This window comes from Thalassophryne amazonica, chromosome 12, assembly GCF_902500255.1.
Source record: "Thalassophryne amazonica chromosome 12, fThaAma1.1, whole genome shotgun sequence".
Taxonomy (NCBI): Eukaryota; Metazoa; Chordata; class Actinopteri; order Batrachoidiformes; family Batrachoididae; genus Thalassophryne; species Thalassophryne amazonica.
In genome coordinates, this window is record NC_047114.1 from 37,393,692 (window position 1) to 37,414,899 (window position 21,208).

General features: G+C 39.2%; 1 protein-coding gene and 1 long non-coding RNA gene across 2 annotated transcripts in view; one reads left to right on the forward strand and one right to left on the reverse strand.

Annotated features, from left to right (window-relative positions):
* The window catches only part of scp2a (sterol carrier protein 2a), a 95,165-nt gene that overhangs the window by 54,322 nt on the left and 19,635 nt on the right, over positions 1–21,208 (forward strand). The window contains exons 10-11 of the mRNA XM_034182391.1: positions 3,301–3,448; positions 12,519–12,626. Of these exons, the coding sequence (XP_034038282.1) occupies positions 3,301–3,448; positions 12,519–12,626 (256 nt within the window). The remainder of the gene's footprint in view (positions 1–3,300; positions 3,449–12,518; positions 12,627–21,208) is intronic.
* LOC117521079 lies at positions 279–21,172 on the reverse strand. The gene is made up of 3 exons (XR_004563879.1): positions 21,162–21,172; positions 8,392–8,396; positions 279–351 (listed from the first exon to the last, which is right to left on the reverse strand). It is a non-coding gene; the product is annotated as an uncharacterized LOC117521079 (long non-coding RNA).

The following is a 21,208-nucleotide window of genomic DNA, read 5'->3' on the forward strand; positions in this document are numbered from 1 at the left end:
TCCTCTCATACTTTTAGGAGGAACTTTATGAAACATAGTATAAGTCCTTGTTATAGGTTGGTAATACGCATATTATCAGATCGTTCAAATTTGGCCATTTTTCCAGAGTTATGGCCCTTCATTAACAAATCTAGACTCCATCAGTTTCACGAGTGGGTGCCTGCATTCTGAAATCAACTCCTCTTACATTTTTAGTAGGAATTTTGAGAAAAGTGGTACAAGTCCTTGTTATAGGTTGGTAATACACACAATGTAATATTGTACAACACGTTGGCCCTTGAGTTATGGCCTTTGATTAGCAAATGTAGACACGGCCAGTTTCATGACTTGTTGTCTGCGTTCTGAAATCAACTACCAAATACCTTGAAATGTTATCAGAATGTAGCAATCACTTGTATAAAAGCAACAATTGCCAGCGGGGATATTGTGCTCTCAGAGCACTCTTGTTTTAACTTCTTATACACTGCAACCCAATTATGAGACAAATGTGTCTGGGTGTGTCGTGGGTCTGCTTTCTTGTAATTGTGTTGCGGTGTGTTGTATAGCATGTCGTTATCAGGTTTCTTCACCAGTGTAAACTATTAGGGCTGTATATTATTTCTCAAAACTTGATGTGATACATTGGACATCAGATCCTTGATATCTATCATATTGATACATTTATGTGCTTAATACTACTTATATAAATTGTATTTAAATGCATCCATGATTTACAGTGTATAGTGTAGCTTTTTAATAATTTAGCTGTAATGTGTGTTGTATTATTATTATTTTCTTTTGCACATTTTCACCTTTTCTTTGCCTTTACCGTGTCCAAAATTGACATCACAACCTACATGTTTGTTTGATACGATTACATACACCAGGAGCCTTAATAATTTTTAAAATATTTCTGGCTTCCCTGACCCGAACTGACCTGATTTTAAAGCTGGAACCCCAAACAGACCCAGTTATGTCTGCGCTTAGACATCGCTTTCAAAAAAGATATTGCTTCATATCGCACTTTAGGCAGAAAAGTTAAGTAAATATATTTTTAAGTGGCTCATCAGTTACACAGTGCAGAACTCTAGTAAGATTTAAGCACAGAATAATATTGATTCAACATTATAGTTGTTAGAATATTATTATTATTATTAGTAGTATTATTAATATGAAAAAAATGCCTTCAAAAGTGGACCTTTGATGTAAGGGTGTGTGTGTGTGTGTGTGTGTGTGTGTGTGTGTGTGTGGTGGGGGGGGGGGGGGATTGTGTCTTCTTTCTCTCTGGATAAGCCCCTGCTTTGCAAAGGCTGTGAGCAGGAAGAATGAGATCTTTTGTATTTATGTAAAAAGCATGATCTGTTTGACAAGAGAAGGTTTTGTCAATGTTTTTATGTCGTGCCGTCCTCAGAGACTTTAGGTGTATTTGGTCAGGAAAAAAGCCAATTGTTAATTTCTTTAACTAATTTGCGGATGTGCTTCTCTGTTTTTCACATGCTTTCAGATTCAGATTTTTATTGTACCCTTGAATAATTTTGGTTTACAGCAAGTGAGTCATCTCCTTTTGTAAACACACAAAGCAACACAGGACAAGACAAAGTGACGATGGTGCTAAGGTTAAAAGAACAACAAAGGAAGGCCCCAAGATAAAAAGCAAGATAAGTTAAAACATCAACAGATGAGAAGCCTAAAAATATGTCACACCAAGCCATAGAATAAAAATGTGCTGTTCATAAAAACATGAAAGAAACAATACAAGAAATAAATATATAAGTTACATTGCAGGTTCTCTCACTTGTTAACAGCACTGACGGCTGCTGGTACAAAGCTGTTTTTGTAGCGTTTGGTTTTACAAGCAACCTGAAACTCACCGTTAAGAGGGTGGGCGTCATCTCTTACAATCAAGCTGGCTATCCTCTGTACCTGTTTAGCATACAGGGATGCTGGATGAAGCTGAGATTCTCCAATCAGCTTGCTCGACCACTTCACAATTTAATTTAAACAATTTTTGTTTTTGAGAGACACATTTCCAAACCATGAAACAACACAAAAGGATAAAACTGATTCTCTAAATGCATGAAAAAACAAGGTCAGCATGGTCCTGTCAATGTTAAAAGTGAACAGTTTTCTCAGACACAACAGGCTCTTGCGTCCGGTTTGTTATCTATGACAGTTCAAAGATATTTCTATGTGCTGACACACTCCACTGTATGACCTTTTAAAATTATTACCTCTTGATTGGGAGCACTGTTTTTGTGGAAGTCAAGGATAATGTCTTTTGTTTTAGAAATGTTCATCTCAAGAAAAGACTTACTGCACTCATCAAAAAAAATCAGTAACAGCTGGGCTGTGGCTCCTATCATTGTTTTTCAGTAGGCTGACATTTACTTTATCGTCTGCATGTTTTAAAATGGTTCTATCCTCTCTGCTACTATGGCACATTTGTATAGAGGTTGAACAAGAGAGGTGAGAGCACAAATCCTTGTGGGGAACCAGTGGGTGATGTAACCTGATCCGAAACTGTTTCATTCACTCTCACTTTCTGTGTCCTGTCAGTTAAAAAGTTCAAAATCCAGCCCACAAGATTCTAGCTTAAAATAAATTTAAAATGTTCTAAAAGCTTTGAGGCTAACACATGGTGTTGTATTGTGTTAAAAGCGGATGAAAAATCTATAAATTAAAGTCTTGCATGTGTTCCTTTCCCCTCTAGATGTTTAAAAGGCAAATTTAAGTGACTGTAGCATCTTCTGCCCCTCTGTTGGGCCTATAAGTGAATTACATGGGATCAAGGTCAAGCTCAGTTGTCTTCAGAATTTCAAATCTTACAAAATTCTCAAAAGATTTCATTACAATCGATGTTAGTGCGATTGGTTTGAAATCATTGAGGGTTTTGGTAGAACTGATTTTTGGGAGCGGGATAACAACAGCATCCTTCCAGACTCTTGCTTTAGCTGCGCTAACACAGCCAGAGGACGCACACTGACTTAGAAAGAAAAGCAAAGTGTAAATATGTTTTTAAAGCTCGCTGCAGATGTGCTGCTCTTTCTCACTGTGTCGTCACCACACTGTGAGACACTGTTGTTTTGACTATGAGCTGCTGCAGAAATGGAGGACTAACTGCTTGCAACATCCAGTGCTGATATATTGGAAAATACCGGGATCACATTACTGGTACACTTACTGAACATCTTATACTGGTACTTTGATAATACTGTGATGATATTGTAAGGTGATGTGAGTTAACTATTGACATAACGGTAATTATTTCCCTTAAATAAAGGTTCTAAACATGCTCTGACCCATTCTGTTCTCCCCTTCCAGGTGGGATATGATATGTCTCGGTTGGCTGCTAAAAAGTGTTATGAAGCTGCAGGTCTGAAGCCCAGTGATGTCGACGTGATTGAGCTGCATGACTGCTTTTCAGCCAATGAGCTGATTACATATGAGGCCCTGGGGTTGTGTGCAGAGGGTGAGAGTTCTTTAAAAAAAAGTTACACTTTAACTTTTAAACTTTAACTTTACAATGACAATATGTTTAGAAATCAAGGTTCCCATGTATCCTGGAAATTTTGAGTAGTTTTATAGTCATTGAAACAACCTGGAAATTGTTTATAATTACTACATATCCTGGAAGAAATCTATATTATCCTGAAAATTTTTAATTGGGTTGTTAGTCTCTCATTTACTTGCCTACATAAATTTCAGTGTGTATTTTGTTTGAAGTCATCTCAATGTATGTTGTGAGATGAGCTTTGCAGTATGACAGTTGTGCCCTCTCCGCAGTGTTTCTACTATTTAGTGTTTGAGCTTTTGAGGCTCATATCATGTCAGTTCTCAGCTGAACTGCCAGATAATACCAGTAGCAGTTTGATCAGTTCAACCCCTAATATCAAAAGGAAGATAAAGCAAAGACAGACAGACTCTAGGACATTTCTTATTCCAAATAAATTTAATCTTGATATAATTCTTGCTACATTCCATCAGGCCTGAATTTCTAACTTCAGATTTTTTTTCTAAAACATTATGATGTCCACATTGAAGGTAATAGTTACAGATATAACTGTAATGCTGCGTTTACACATAATGACGACAAGTCACGAATGCCACGAAGTACACATTCTTGGCCGCTGATCACAAATGTGATGATTCGGGGCAGAGGCGTCAGGTGTCCTCAGGAACTGCTGCAACCTGTTACCATGCATTACGATTAATGGCACGTGTTGCTGGAGAATTATCAGGAACCATTACGCACGGTCAAGAATAGTGTTCCACGTTGTTGCTCGCTATTGCGCGTAACAGCGCATTGTGAATGAGGTGAATTGTCTCCACACACACATCCATATTCATCCAACCGAATTCAGATCACTCCAGTTTTTCAGAAGAACTTTGTGACTGCATGCATAGTTGAGCTCTGTGCCATGGAGTGGCGCAGAGAGGAGGAGGAGGAGACGGACAGAGCCAGATGTGTGGCTTCATGCGGCTCTTGTCTCGCCCATTTTCCCAAACATCAGGCACATGCAGCAGGTGGAACACCTGCAGGAGCGTGCTGAAGAGCACTGAAATTAGACTTTTAGCTGACTTGGTGTCAGCAGTCAAACTGACTGCGATGCAGCAGGGTTTAATTGTGCGCACGCTTCTTCCTCCGCCGGACTGGAGGAGGTGCAGAGATGTCTGGCTGCACGTGAGTCTCCTCTCGCTCCTCTGGTTGCTCAGACTCGTTCTCCCGCTCATCAGTTACAACAGCAGGTGGAACACCTGCAGGAGCGTCCTGAGGAGCTTCAGCAGGAACTGTGGAACGACATTTGGAGCCGAGTTTAATTGTGTGCACGTGATATAAAACTGATTTGTCGTGGCGCGCAGTGAAATGTGACGCCGCGTTACAAGTCGTGTCAAAACTTGACAGTTTCCGTGTCACATCGTAATAACGCGTGACAATTTGGTCTCCAAGAACCATCACAGGAACCACTGTGAACGTTGTCACGTTCTGTTAAGGATCAATACGCATCAAGACGGATCAACATGCTCAGTTGCGACCTCCACGACGTGAGATGAAATGAGGGTGGTGTGTGACATTCGTGGAAGATTTTTTGACAGGCAAAAACTTGCTCCACAAATATCAAGAATATCACGCACCAACACGCACTATTAAGAAACCTATTCAGATGCGTTAAGTCACATTAAGAATGTCAGGAATGTGTCACGAATGACAGAAAAATGACATTCGTAACGCATCTTGGTTATGTGTAAACGCACCTTAAAGAAAAATCGCAGCTCGGTTCGTACCATGGGTTTGAGTTAATGGGTTGGTACGTTTTGGCCACAGTGGAAACATGAATCATAATATTAAAGTGTGTGTGTGTGTTCTTAATTAATTGAGAGAGGGGAAACTTCATACCAAGGCTCATTTACATTTATAATACGTTTGAAACGTGTTCTCAACAACAGAGTATAGTCTCATGTTCGCACCTATAAAAACACGATTGCTATTGTTATTGCTTTGGTCCAGTCTTAACTGCTAGCAAGAGGCTAAAATACTCGTACTGTGGGGGCTGTTTGCACTGCAGTCACTCACTTTTATTTTTCCCTGCTTACATTTAGTTAGGGAGATATTCAACATACAGCCAACTCCAAATCCAACAGCAGATGAACAATGCAAGCATATAACTGTTGTCATATGCACGTCTTTGTTCATCATTATAATTAAATGAAATACGGGCTTACAAAGTGTTTTCCATGTACATAGAAGAAAGTTAAGAAAGTTACGCATGTGCATTCACTGTATTTGCTTGGTACACATGTATACCAAATTGAAAGGCTTGTACCAAAATCTTTCTGTACAACTACATGTACTGTTACAGTAGTAATAATAATAGCTAAATTTATGTAGCACTTTCTGGTCCTCCTGAGTTGGCATACCACTCAGCAAAAATCCTTTTCAGAGCGCCATCAATACCTGAATTGGTGAAGCTCAGAACAGCAAGGAAAAAAAGGGAAACGCCACACACATTCTGTCACCAGTTTATGGTATTTTAAAATTTGGGCCTTGAAGCACATGGAGCCCCAGACCGCCTTGAGCGGAGCACAAGCCGACAGCGTTTATGTCCAGGGGCTTTTTGGTTTTTTCCTCACTCATATTCTGGTTTCCACTGGAACTCTGCTTTGCACTTATAGCTTTAAAAACAATTTACAGTGACAAAAAGTCCGTATTTCACACAGTTATGTAAACTTTGCAATTAATTTGTGATTCCTATACATCCAGAACCATGGGGGTGGTCCATACAGATCACAGATCAACTATGGCCTGTTACACCACTACACTACACAGAACCTTTTTTTCTTTTAGTTAGGACAAATAACTTCCAACATGTAAAGTAACATGCAACTGGATAGGGATGCTAGTGAGTACAAAGCCTGCTGCCATAGCGATACGGTACACATGGGGAAAGTTCTGCTTCATTGGAGCAATCTGGGTTTGATCTTCAGCATGTTCAAAGGTCAAATTAAAAGTTGCATATTATAACCCCACATATGATTTTTTTATTCATGCCATCTAGTAACCTTGTGGCACCATTTAGAAACTACGAACAATCAAGTCTTGAGTGAACTTGATTGTGAAATGTGAAAGGCCACATATGACTTCGTACAGGTTTTATTGTACCCATGGGTCTGTTGCTTCTGATTCATGAGTCACAAGGCTTCGAAAAATTTCCTCCTATCTATTTTCATTGGAGAAAAAAATATGACCTTGTGCTGAGACCTTGGCCTTTGATCCCTGAACCTGGAAAATTAATGGGTTCTTCCTTGGGTGGTACTTAATGTACAACCCCAATTCCAATGAAGTTGGGACATTGTGTAAAATGTAAATAAAAACAGAATACAATGATTTGCAAATGCTCTTCAGCCTACAGTATATTCAATTGAATACACCACAAAAACAAGATATTTAATGTTCAAACTGATAAACGTTATTTATTCATTTTGAAATGGATGCCCGCAACACGTTTCAAAAAAGCTGGGACAGTGGTATGTTTACCACTGTGTTACATCATCTTTCCTTCTAACAACAATCAATAAGCATTTGGGAACTGAGGACACTAATTGTTGAAGCTTTGTAGGTGGAATTCTTTCCCATTCTTGCTTCATGTGCGACTTCAGTTGTTCAACAGTCCGGGGTCTCCGTTGTCGTATTTTGCGCTTCATAATGCACCACAGATTTTCAATGGGTGACGGGTCTGGACTGCAGGCGGGCCTGTCTATTACCCGCACTCTTTTACTACGAAGCCACGCTGTTGTAACACGTGCAGAATGTGGCTTGGCATTGTCTTGCTGAAATAAGCAGGGACATCCCTGAAAAAGACGTTGCTTGGATGGCAGCATGTGTTGCTCCAAAACCTGGATGTACCTTTCAGCATTGATGGTGCCATCACAGATGTGTAAGTTGCCCATGCCATGGGCACTAACACATCCCCATACCATCACAGATGCTGGCTTTTGAACTTTGTGCTCGTAACAATCTGGATGGACTTTTTCCTCTTTTGTCCGGAGGACACGACGTCCATGATTTCCAAAAACAATTTGAAATGTGGACTCATCAGACCACAGCACACTTTTCCACTTTGCATCTGTCCATTTCAAATGAGCTCGGGCCCAGAGAAGGTGGTGGTGTTTCTGGACGTTGTTGATGTATGGCTTTTGCTTTGCATGAGTTTTTACTTGCATTTGTAGATGTAGCGACGAACTGTGTTAACTGACAATGGTTTTTTGAAGTGTTCTTGAGCCCACATGGTAAGATCCTTTACACAATGATGTTGGTTTTTAATCCAGTGCCGCCTGAGGGATCGAAGGTCATGGGCATTCAATGTTGGTTTTCGGCTTTGCCGCTTACGTGTAGCAAGTTCTCCAGATTCTCTGAATCTTCTGATTATATTTTGGACTGTAGATGATGGAAGCCCTAAATTCCTTCCAATTGAACATTGAGAAACATTGTTCTTAAACTGTTGGACTCTTTTTTTCACACAGTTGTTCACAAAGTGGTGATCCTCGCCCCATCTTTGCTTGTGAATGGCTGAGCCTTTTGGGGATGCTCCTTTTTTACCCAATCATGACACTCATCTCTTTCCAATTGATTTGTTCACCTGTGGAATGTTCCAAACAGGTGTTCATTGAGCATTTATCAACTTTCCCAGTCTTTTGCTGCTCCTTTACCAGCTTTTTTGAAACGTGTTGCAGGCATCCATTTCAAAATGAGCACATATTTGCACAAAAACACTAAAGTCTTCTCCTTCTTTGTCTTTCGGCTGTTCCCGTTAGGGGTCGCCACAGCAGATCAATCATTTCCATCTCACCCTGTCCTCTGTATTTTCCTCCGTCACACCAATCACCTACATGTCCTCCCTCAGCACATTCATAAACCTCCTCTTTGGCCTCCCTCTTCTCCTCCTGCCTGGTGGTTCCATCTTCAGCATCCTTCTCCCTATATACCCTGGGTCCCTCCTCTGCACATGCCCAAACCATCTCAATCTTGCCTCTCTGACTTTGTCTCCAAACCGTCCCACCTGAGCTGTCCCTCTGATATGTTCATTCCTAATCTTGTCCATTGTTGTCACTCCCAAAGAGAATCTCACCATCTTCAGCTCTGCCACCTCCAGCTCTGCCTCCTCTTTTTGTTAGTGCCACCGTCTCTAAACCGTACAACATAGCTGGTCTCACTACTGTCTTGTAGGCTTTCCCCTTCACTCTTGCTGATATTCTTCAGTCACAAATCACTCCTGCCACCTTTCTCCACCCACTCCACCCTGCCTGCACTCTCTTCTTCACCTCTTTACCACACTCTCTATTACTTTGAAAAGTTGACCCCAAATATTTAAACTCATCTACTTTCACCTCTTCTACTCCTTGTAACTGCACTATTCCACTGGGCTCCCTCCCATTCACACACACATGTACTCAGTCTTGTTTCTACTGACTTTCATTTAATTTACAATTTTTATTATATGATTTCATCAATATTTTCATAAATGAATTATATGCTACATTGACATCACTGACATAAACTTCTTCCTAATTTTGATTTTTAAGGTCATAATTTAATGCCTCTAAGGCTTTTACTGACTTAATCTCTTTTAAAGTTTATAACAGTTTTTTTGTTGTACCTATTTTTATATTTAAATATTGAAAAAATTGGTAAATGATCGCTAATATCTGTCATGAAGATCCCATTCTTGATAATTTCATCTGTTCTGTTTGTAAATATATTGTCGATTACCGTTGCACTTTGCGATGTAATTCTGGTTGGTTTTGTTATCTAGGGGAATAACCCCAAACTATACATTGAGTTCACAAAATCACTTAATCTTTGGCAACTGGAGCTTTCTATGTTAATGTTAAAGTCCCCACACATAAAAAGTGTTTTGTTTTTAATTTGATGGAATAATTCTACTATTTTATCTGTAAATTTCACAACACAAGAATCTGGTGCTCTGTATACACAACTGATTAGAATTTTCTTAGATGTTTCATGTACAAGTTCCACTGTTACAATTTCTATGACATCATTCATAATTGTCATTTCTTCAACAGTTGTACCCATCAGATCTGTTTTTGTATACAGAGCAATACCACCGCCTTTTTTATATCTTCTGTTTACAAAATACAGCTCATATCCCTCCATTTGAACTTCATCCATGAGATCATCTTTAAGCCAAGATTCAGTGATTGCAACAATACTAAATCTATTTTTAAACTGATTTAAATAATCTTTTTTTTGTGACATTTTACAATACAAGCTTCGGCTGTTTATATGTATGAGTGACAGGGTATCTTCTGCAATTTTTTTCCACTATTCAGCTGTTCCACCATATAATACTCACAACCAATCGTTTTTAAGTCAAATATACTTTCATCAATATTAGTGTCTATGTCATATATTTTATCATCTGTTTCCATGTTTGATCTGCTTTTTTGTTGGTCCAATTACCAATAGACGTCATATTTGATTGTCTATTCAGGTCTGTATTTTGTGAGGTCCTCCATGTTTTTGATTTGTATACCGTTTGTTCCTTCTTTTACTCTAATCTTCTCTTGGCACCCTATCATAATCTTTTTCTAAGTCCACAAACACACAATGCAACTCTTTCTGGCCCTCTCTGTACTTCTCCAGCAGTATTCTCAGAGCAAACATTGCATCTGTAGTGCTCTTTCTCAGCATGAAACCATATTGCTGCTCACAGATCTTCACCTGTTTTCTAAGCCTAGCTTCTACTACTCTTTCTCATAACTTCATGCTGTGGCTGATCAACTTTATGCCTCTGTAGTTACTGCAGCGCTGCACATCAACCTTGTTCTTGAAAATAGGAACCAGCACACTTCGTCTCCACTCCTCACTCCTGGAATGTCATCTGGACCAACTGCCTTTCCACTCTTCATCCTCTTCATAGTAGCCCTCACTTCTTCCTTACTAATCTCTTGTACTTCCTGATTTACTCTCACCACATCATCCAGCCTTTTCTCTCACTCATTTTCTTTATTCAACAGCTCTTCAAAATATTCCCTCCACCTTCTCAGCACACACTCCTCACTTGTCAGCACATTACCATGTGCATCTTTTACCATTCTAACCTGCTGCACATCCTTTCCAGCTCTGTCCCTTTGTCTGGCCAACCGGTACAAGTCCTTTTCTCCTTCCTTACTATTCAACTTCTTGTACAGCTTGCAATATGCCTTTTCCTTTGCTTTTGCCACTTCTCTTTTCGCCTTACACTGCATCTCCTTGTACTCCTGTGTACTTTCTTCATCTCTCCGACTATCCCAAAACTTTTTCGCCAGCCTCTGTCTCCTTATGCTTTCCTGGATCTCTTCATTCCACCACCAAGTCCCCTTGTTTTCCTTCTACTGTCCAGATGTCATACCCAGTACTGTCCTAGCTGTCTCCCTCACCACATCTGCAGTACTTTTCCAGTTGTCCAAAATTGCTTCCCCTCCAACCAGTGCTTCTCTCACCTGCTCGCTAAATTTCACACAACAGTCTACCTCCTTCAGCTTCCACCATCTGATCCTTTGTTGAGCTCTCACTCTCTTCTTTTCTTTACCTCTAAAGTCATCCTACAAACAACCATCCTATGCTGTCTAACGACACTCTCTCCTGCCACCACCTTACAGTCTCTGATTTCTTTTAGCTTGCATCTCCTATAAAGAATGTAGTCCACCTGTGTGCACCTTCCTCCACTCTTATGTTACCCTGTGGCGCTTCCCTTTTCTTAAAGTAGGTATTCACTACAGCCATTTCCATCCTTTTTGCAAAATCAACTACCATCTGTCCTTCCCCATTCCTATCCTTGATACCATATCTACCCATTACTTCACCTCATCACCTCTGTTCCCTTCACCAACATGCCCATTGAAGTCAGCTCCTATCACCACTCTTTCATGCTTGGGCACACTCTCCACCACCTCATCTAACTCACTCCAGAAATCTTCTTTCTCCATCTCACAACCTACCTGTGGGGCATATTCACTGATATTCATCATCACCCCTTCAATTCCAACTTCACACTCATCACCCTGTCAGACACTCGCTTAACCTCCAACACACTTTTAACATACTCTTCCTTTAAAATGACCCCAACACCATTTCTCTTCCTGTCCTCACCATGGTACAACAACTTGTACCCACCGCCGATGCTCCTGCTCTTACTTCCCTTCCACTTGGTCTCTTGCACACACAATATGTCTACCTTTCACCTCTCCATCATATCAGCCAGCTCTCTCCCTTTACCAGTCATACTACCAACATTCAAAGTCCCCACTTCCACCCTTCTAGTTTTCTTCTTCTCCCGCTGTTTATGGAAACGTTCTCCTCCTCTTCTTCGTCGTCTTCGCCCAGCAGTAGCCCAATTTCCACTGGCACCCTGTTGGGCAACAGCACGGGTGGCGGACGTTGTTAACCTGGGCCGCGACCGTTCCGGTATGGAAATTCGATTCTTAGTCTGCATAGTTGGGTTGGCTTGTTTTACACCGGATGCCCTTCCTAACACAACCCTCCTCATTTATCCGGGCTTGGGACCGGCACTCGGAATGTACTGGCTGCACAACCCATATCTTGTCTTTGTGGTGTATTCAATTGAATATAGGTTGAAGAGGATTTGCAAATCGTATTCTGTTTTTATTTACATTCCACACAGTGTCCCAACTTCATTGGAATTGGGGTTGTAGAAAATGTGATTAACACTCCTAAATAGTTTTACAGATATTTTGTTCATGGACACTGACACACTCAAGTGAAAACAAGTAACCCACTGATGACTGTCAGCAAGATGAGTTAAAGTCTGTGTTGAATGCACATTTTTTCCTGTTCCCTTTTTTTTCTCATTTATTTTCACCTCCCGCCTTCCCTTTATTTTGTCCTTGACTGTTTTTATGTATTAGCAACTGTTTGCGCGAAAGGTGTTACACAAATATTGGCCTCATTTATTTCAGACTTGTCTAACTTGTATGCTTTGATGTTATGCCTAATAATTTTACATGTTTCACAATGCCTCCAGGTAAAGCAGGTGAGCTGATTGACAGAGGAGACAACACTTATGGTGGAAAGTTTGTAGTCAACCCCAGTGGCGGTCTCATCTCTAAAGGCCATCCTCTGGGTGCCACAGGTATGGTGACTTTTTCGTCCTGTAACTCTTTCACAGTGTGTAGCAGCAAGTGATTAAAAAGGTTCCACTAGTGTTCCCCAAATGTTTATAACCTGTCTTTGTTTTTGATGTTTTATATCAACACGTTAAAGGCACTCAGTCACTTGCTACTCTATTTTCTCTCACTATCAGTTAATTTTGGTTTAAATACAAAAGTTTGAAAGTGAAACCACTGCGACTTACAGGCTTAGAATCTGTTATTTACTTACTTCACTGACTGTTTTGGTTATGTTCTATATTTGGTTCTGTCACACATTTTAGTATGCCTGCTTACCATAACAGCATGGGAACGATCTTTCGCAGGAGCAAAAGCTTACAAACAAGAACAGTGGCAATTGAAAAACATTGGAAGCTCTTGAAGAAAACAGAAAAATCCAAGATCAAGTGTGAAGAAACAAACAAACAAAAAAAAGCATTTGATGTCAGAAGGGATCAGCCTAAATTAGTGCTTGGAGGGGAACATGATCAATTCTGGACATGTTGGCCTTTGATTTATTTATTAGTTGTGGTTTTCAACAGGCTAATGAATAACAATGATGTTGTAGTGTTACTATTTCTTTCTTTTTTTCTTTTTTTTTATAATTCAAGTATTTATTAGTGTTTCAGTTGGTACATGGCAAATCCAATATTACAGACCTCATGTTTACATGAGAAATACACACAAGAAAAACAAAAAACCAAGAGTCAGTTGGAACTGGGGTTGTAACTCAAAAACAGTGCAGGTAAGCACAAAGAAGTATATCATTATATAAACCTCTCAGGCATCAGTAACCAACACATTAAAGCATGTTTAACCTATTCCTATCTAAGAATTATTTGTCGTGATGTATGACCAAAAATGATCCCATACTGATACTATAGTTTTGTCCTTATTTTTAAGCTTGTTAAGCATGCACTCATGAGAAGCCATTTTGTCATCTTATTGGCCCATTCTTTAACTTCTGGAGCGGTCTGTATTTTCCAGTGGGTTAGAATAACTCTAGCAGCTACTGAGACCCCTATCATGATGACTGAGAATTTCCCAGCAGAGATGTTAGGTATCTGTGCTCTGTCCCCCAATAAACATAATCTGGGACAGGAAGGTAAGGGCTTCCCCAGCCAATCACTAAGAATTTGCACGACCTTTAACCAGAAGGGTTTTATAACTGTACACTCCCACAGACAGTGCATAAGAGTCCCAGCCTCATTACAGCATTTCCAGCATAATGGATTATTCACAAGGCCCAGTCTATGCAGCTTTGTTGGAGTCCAGTAGTATCTCTGAAGTATTTTATATTGTGTAAATTTACCTCTACATTCTCTTAAAAATTTTCCATTTTCAGATATAATTTTAAACCACTCTTCATCTTTTAACACAGTTCCAATGTCTTTCTCCCATAAAACTTTCAAAGCTTTACAGCCATCACTGAGTGCTGAGTTGATTCTCCTGTAGAATGTTGAAGCTCGATGATGATGAGGTGGGAGATTCAAATAGTCCAAAATGGGATTGGCATTCGAAGACTGAGGCAGTGACTTGACACAATTCCTTATCTGAAGATATTTCCAAAAGTGTCCTTTACCTGTCAGAGAGTATTTTTGTAATATTTCAGTAGTGTTACTATTTCTATAATTTATGGGCTTTGCTGAACAAATAAATGTTACTGCTGCAAGTGATTATGCTCACAAGATTGAATAATTTTTTGTTTGTTTTTTAAATTGCATGTTGATTGCATGAATTAATTTAATCAAACCCCCCCCCCCCCCAAAAAAAAGGAAATAGCATTGCCTCTGAAACCACTTCTCCTGTGTACTCGCAGCCACACATTGGTTGTTAGAATTTAAATTAATCTAACAAGCATAAAATGATTACAGAGTGACAACATCCAACATGCTTTCAGTTATTACCTCCACCAACAAAGTTGGAGGAGGTTCTGTTTTCGCTCGTCTGTTTGTTTGTTTGTGAACAGCCTGGAACCCACAATATATTAAGAAATTTTTATTGAAGATTTATATCCTGATAGGCAAGAACTGATTCAGTTTTCATATTTGAGAGCGTTATGTAGGATGGTTTTCTTTATCGACTGACAAAGTTTGATCAGGATTTGATCCAGATTACAGATTTTGTGGCCATTTAAATCTAACATTGAAAACTCCATTTAATGTATATTTGACATTATATCTTAATCAAACATGCCCCAATCACTCACTCTATTTGGAACTGTGGTGCAGACTGGCACTCACTATCGCCTGACAAAGTTTGATCAGGATCTGGTCTGGATTGTGGATTTTTTTTTTTTGGACATTTGAATTTAATATTGAGCTTATTTGGTGTAAATTTTGCATTATATCTCAATCAGAAGTGCTTCAATAACTCTCATTTGTGATAATGAGGTGCAAACTGGCACTCTTAATGAAAAGACTAAGTTTGATCGGCATCTGATCCGTATTGCAGATTTAGCGGATATTTAATTTTGATCTGTATTTTGTTATATTTTTTCTTAAGAAAAGCCACTTCTAACAGGACTTTGATCTTGAAAAATTTTTTCCAAGGTAAAAATTTGTGGAATTGGTAACTAATTTTGGCAGAGGATTGCACTCTAACCCTGTAAAGCCCAAACCATTAAATACCTGACAGAAAATTCCAATCTTTTGAAACTGGAGCCTTTATTGGCCCTTTTGAACACACAAACAACAACAACAAAAAAAAAAAATCAAATATCAGTTTCCATATGAGTTTCAATTTGTATCATATTTGATACACCCGGTCACAATGCTCAAAGATTCTTTCTTCTCGAATAAGCAAAAAAATAAATAAATAAATAAATAAAACAAACAAACTGGGAATTCCAAAGAAATGAGAAATCTACCAATGGAACTGGCAGGGTGGAAGTTTGGAAGGCATAACATTTGAGTTATTTTTACTCATTTTGCAGTTCACAATTGTTTTATTTTGCATGGTGGTAGGATTGGAAACAATTTCTGTCCTTGTTCAGACAAAGATGCACTCTGCATTTCTCACAGTACACATGGGCAAAGTGGCCTACACAGTGCTTGCATCTCTGTCGGTTTTCCCATGTTGGGAAATGATTAAGGCCATCCTTTCTTACATCAGGAGGCACTTCAGTTGTTCTCCTCTTCCGGGGAGGGATTGGCACTCTTTCTGGAGTGGACAGTTGTCTGCCACACTTTTTGACCTTTCCTGCACTTGTGAGGGCAGTGCCAACAGAAGCCTGAAATCTTCGCAGGGGCATGGGTTTCTGCCTGGGCTGCAGTTTCTCCAGGTCTCTTCTGTAGCGGATCCATGCATTGATTACTGCCACTGTAACGGCGTGCCACCAAATGTAGATGTACCATCTTCGGGATCTGAAGTTGAACTTATACAGTGCAGATAGCATATCAAGAAGGTCAACACCTCCCATGAACCTGTTGTATGTGTCAATAATGGCTGGTCTGGGAACCATTATGTAGGTTTTGGTTTTCCTATCCCGACGCTTCACATTGCCCAGTGGTTCAGTGCCAACAAAAGAAGAGAGCAGGCTCACAGCTTTGTTGTCATACCATTTCACAATGATGTTGTCTTCCTGGTTTACTCTGAAATCCAGAGACCCTCTTCCCTTTGTCTTCAGTTCTTTCTCATCCATCAGGTGGCAGTTCTTCACCCTGTTCATTCGGACAGTGCCTATGTAGTAGATTCCTCTTTGTTTCAAGCGCTCTACCAATGGAAGTGATGTAAAGAAGTTGTCAGCAAAAACTTTGTGATTTTTTTATTTATTTTTTTTTTTTTTTTCCCCCTACTGGATGGAAGGGTTGAGGTCATTTTCAGGACAACATCTCCTGTAGCACCAACATCAGACTTCTTTTTGTCACGATTTTCTCCCCCTTGACACACGTCAAAGTCATATAGATAGCCACTTTGCCTGGCACGTCCCCACATCTTGAACCCCCACTTGTGAGGTTTTCCTGGCATGTAGCACCGTAGATGTGATTTTCCTTTGAAAGGCACCATGATTTCGTCAACAGCGTGACATTCTTCAGGAGGTATGCAAAGAAAGCGTTGACGTAGGTACTCTAACCATGGCCTGATTTTCCACAATTTATCTTTTTTTTTTTTTTTTTTTTTTTTTTGCATCCTCAGACACATTGAGGTTGTCCTGAAAGTGAATCGGCGTCAGCAAATTCAGGAATTGACCCCGTGACATCACATCACAAACTGGGGGATACCATGTCTCCATTTCCCAGTAAGCTCGTACATTGGGCATCTGCACTAACCCAGTGTGCATGTACATTCCCAGAATTTGTTCAATTTCTTGGGCATTTGTGTTCACAGATTTTCCATTTTTCTGCACACTGTACAAGTTTGTTTCTTCTGCAATTTCCTGTAGCATTTCCTCAGTCACAAAGTCTTTGAAATACTTATATGGTGTCCAGTCAAGCCTCTCTTCAGAGTCTTCCTCAACACATTCCACAAACTCAACAGATGGAGGTTCAAACTGTTTTCTTTTCCACAGATACTACTTCGTTTTCACTTTGTCCCTTGCAGACTGCTTTGGTGTTGTGTCCTCTTCTGAGCCTTCATCATCGTTACTATTATCTGGCTTTTCCTCTTCATCATCACTATTATCTGGGTTTTCCTCTTCCTCTTCATCATTGCTATCTGGGTTTTCCCCAATCCTTGCAGTAGGAGTCCATTCCTCGTCGTCATCATCATCATCATCATCATCTTCTTCTAGCTGCTCCATGTCACTTGAATTCCCATCCATAATCATCTTCAGAACATCTTCAACACTATTTTTTTTGCCATCTAAAAACACAAAAATAGATTGTGTATTTTTTCTTTGAATTGGTCAGTTTTTAGTGAAAATCAGTAAGTAAACGGAATGTACGATGCATGAAATACAATAAAGTGACAACCGAGTGATTTAGAGTTACATGACCTTATATACCGGCTGTATCAAATTTGCTACGTAATTTTCAACACGGTTTTACTAAAACACAAATCATGAAATATTAAGTAATTTCACATTACATCAACCCAGTAACTGTTCCTATTGATGTTTCATTAAAAAAAAGATAATTATTTTCTTAACCTTTTCAAAATTGGCAAAGTTCTTTGTCAAAAACCACCTGTGTCCTGTTCCTTGCTAATAGCAATCTTCTAGCATCACTGGAAAACCTTCCAGTGAACAAATTACTGCCCCTTGTTGAATTATCCGTGCACTGCATGTACCTCATTATATACATTGGGTTTTTCAGAGAAAAAATTGTACCACTGCTCACGTGGTGGGCTAAAAAGATTATGTATCACATATGATATGTTTGGCGTTATAGGGCTAAGACCATGGTGCTCTAGTTTCTTTTACATCAACATGAACTATAATGTAGCTTCAATTCACGTTTACTTTTTATTGCTTATCATATCCCATGTCATAAATTACAAATGTTTAAATTTGTCACTTCATCAGTGTCTGTGTCTTACTGCTGTACTGCCACAAGATGGCGTATACTATATTTTTCTGTTCTCATGGGTTGTGCCTCATGGGAGTTTTTTCCTCTTAACCACAGGAGTAAGGAAATTCTTTCAGAACAAAGTCTTGGCAGATATCATATTTCCAGAAGAAAACACTGTATTTCATGTTTACTTATTATACCTAGAAACTGACTGGTTGTCTTTCAGGAATGACGTCACTCCTTTGATTGTTTTCAATTAAAAAATTTTGTGAAGTGAAGATATTGTATGCTGTAGGCCACCAGGTGGCATCAGTCTCACAGTGATGTGCAGCAGGTTTGTTACAGAGCATAAATAATCATAAGGCAGCAGCTGGTTAGTGCTTTGTCAAGTTTCATTAATCGTCTCGTACATTAAAGTTGAAATGACTGAGATGGAGAAGTCTGTACCATTGAATCACCAAGCGCTTTCCTGCACTTTTAAATTTTACTTCATTTTTATATATACTTTTTATTGCATAGATTGATGTGAAAATGCCCGGTAAAATGGAGTGAATTTTGTCTATTTAATGTAAGCATTTAAAAAAAATGCAGTTTTTGAGAACAAAAATCAAGGTAGACTTTTTAAAGTAAAAGAAAACAAAGAAAAAAAGAATCGACCCTCTTTCACTTCAAATCAAAAAACTGGTAAATGGAATGGGGAAGGGAGGGGAGGGGATGGTCTAGTGGTTAAGTGTTGGGCTTGAGACCAGAGGATCCTTGGTTCAAATCCCAGTCTGACTGTAATATTATTTCAATCATTAAGGGTCCTTGGAGAAGGTCCTTACTCCCCAGTTGCTCCCGGTGTTTATTGTAAAGCTCTTTGAGCGTCTGATGCAGATGGAAAAGCGCTATATAAATGCAGTCCATTTACCATTTACCAAATCAGAAAAACTTTTGCTTGTGTGTCAAATTGTTTTATGTGTCAGAAAGTATGTTTTCAAGCCAGAAGGTTTTGCGCATCAGAATTGTTGGTAAATCAAAAAGTTTTGACTTCATTCCAAATCAAAATCTTTTGGTTCCTGGTCAAAATGTTATGCAAGTTGTGGTGGCACGCTGGATTAGTGGTTAGCACTGTTGCCACCCAGCAACAAGTTTCTGGGATCGTTTCCTGCCTGGGTTTTTCTGTGTGGAATTTCCTTATTCTCCCTGTTTCTGTTTGGATTTCTTCCAGACACTCCAGTTTCCTACTACAATCAAAAAGACATGCTTAAAAGAAGTTATGCGAGTCAAAAAGTTTTTTCAAGTCAGATGTAGAAGAATAAGAAGCATCACAATCATTTGCAAATCAAAAAGTTTTGACTTCACTTCAAACCAATAACTTTTGCTTCCTGGTCAAAATGTTGTGTGAGTCAAAAAATCCTGGTTTCAGCTGAAAGGTTTTGTGCTTTAAAGTGTAGGTGACACCAGATGTGTACAAATAATCCCTAAAAATGATGAAATGTTGATATTTAAAAAGTTCCTGAACAATAAAAATCAATAAGTGTGAAGGTGAAGGATAAACTCCAGCTGTCTGAAGCCTGCGCTCTATTTCAGCCCTCAGCCACGGCCATATTGTTGCTACATCATCACCGGAACGGCACCTGCTAATTCAAGTCCAAATCAGTTGTAAACACAGCGGAGGTCCAGCTGTTTTTGGGCGTTTTTTTTTTTTTGTTTTTTTTTTTCCCTAGTATGGTGCTTTTTTTTTTTTTTAAGTCCAGTCTGAACGTGTGTCTAAATAAGCTGTGGAGGACACAGCGTTATGGGTTTTAGACTTATTTAGATCACAATGAGGGAGAACAAACTTGGAGGAAAACCTTCAGTCTGACAACAGTGATGATATTGACAGAGTTCAGAAGACAGAATGGTGATTATAAAATAAATGAATAAATAAATAATGCAGGCGATTTCGGGAGGAGATTTAGACAGTGATTCTTTTTTTGCCAGCTCTTTGAGCTAATCAACTCATGATTAAAAAAAAAAGTTTTGGTGATGGTGTGGATTTTTTTTAATTATGATCCCCCCCCCGAGAAAAAGGTACATTGAAATCTGAAAAATGTCACAAGGGACTGAAAATATCAGCTATTTTTTTTTTTAATAAATATTGTTTCCTTCTTGAATAGCGTAACACATTAAATATTAAAACCATTCACACAAGGAGAAAATAATAGTCTTACCTGTTCGTTTCAGTGAGATCATCTTAATTTTGAATGAAAACGTGTGAAAATATTTTAATTCGTTGTCCTGACAGAAGAAAAGTCCATGATGTTTCGAGTCTGCTGTACTGATCCATGACCGGTGTGGTCGCTGCCGCAGGTGTAATCTGTTCATTGCATTTGCGTCTGATCATTCGAGTCTTTCCTGCGAATGGATCCTCTTGTTCCACAGCAGGCTGCTTTGCGCTTCAAGTTAAAAGACTCACAGTTCCTTGTTTGCTCCTAACATTTCAGTCTGCATGCAGTGAAATTCCCATGATCCAAAAACAATAACATCAAATAAAATAAAGTGAAAATAGCCAGTTCTGCCTCTGTGTGGAGTGGAGAATCTGCACAACAGTCTGCATGCATGCTCCTCAGTATAAGTGTTTCCACCTGCCAATCGAAAAAGATTCTGCCGATGAGAATAAGCGTTCACCGAAAACGGTGCAGCTCCAACCCAAACCACGGGGATGTCAGTAGCCTGTAAAAATCCATAAATTAATCCATAAATTAATGGGGCAATTAAGATAATGGTTCTGCAGCTGACACCACTTCCTCCTTCTTGTCCAATATCGGCACGCCGAGAATTTCCTGGTTTTTAGTGGCACGCAGTTCAAAGTCCGATTTTTTCTCTCTTAAGAACTGTGCACCAGGAAAGGATAAATTTCAAACTGTTGTTTAATTTTAGTCTTAAATATTCATGAAAACATGGCATTATGTGTCACCTACACTTCAAAATGTGACTTTTGCAAGTCTAAAATTTTGCATTCAAGTTGAACTGGACTTTCATCAGATGTGTAGATGATTAGTCTGCATCACCAACCATTAAGGCATATTCCACTTGGCATCATACCTCACAGTCTTGTTTTTGTGTCTTTATTTTCATTACTTTCTTGAGTT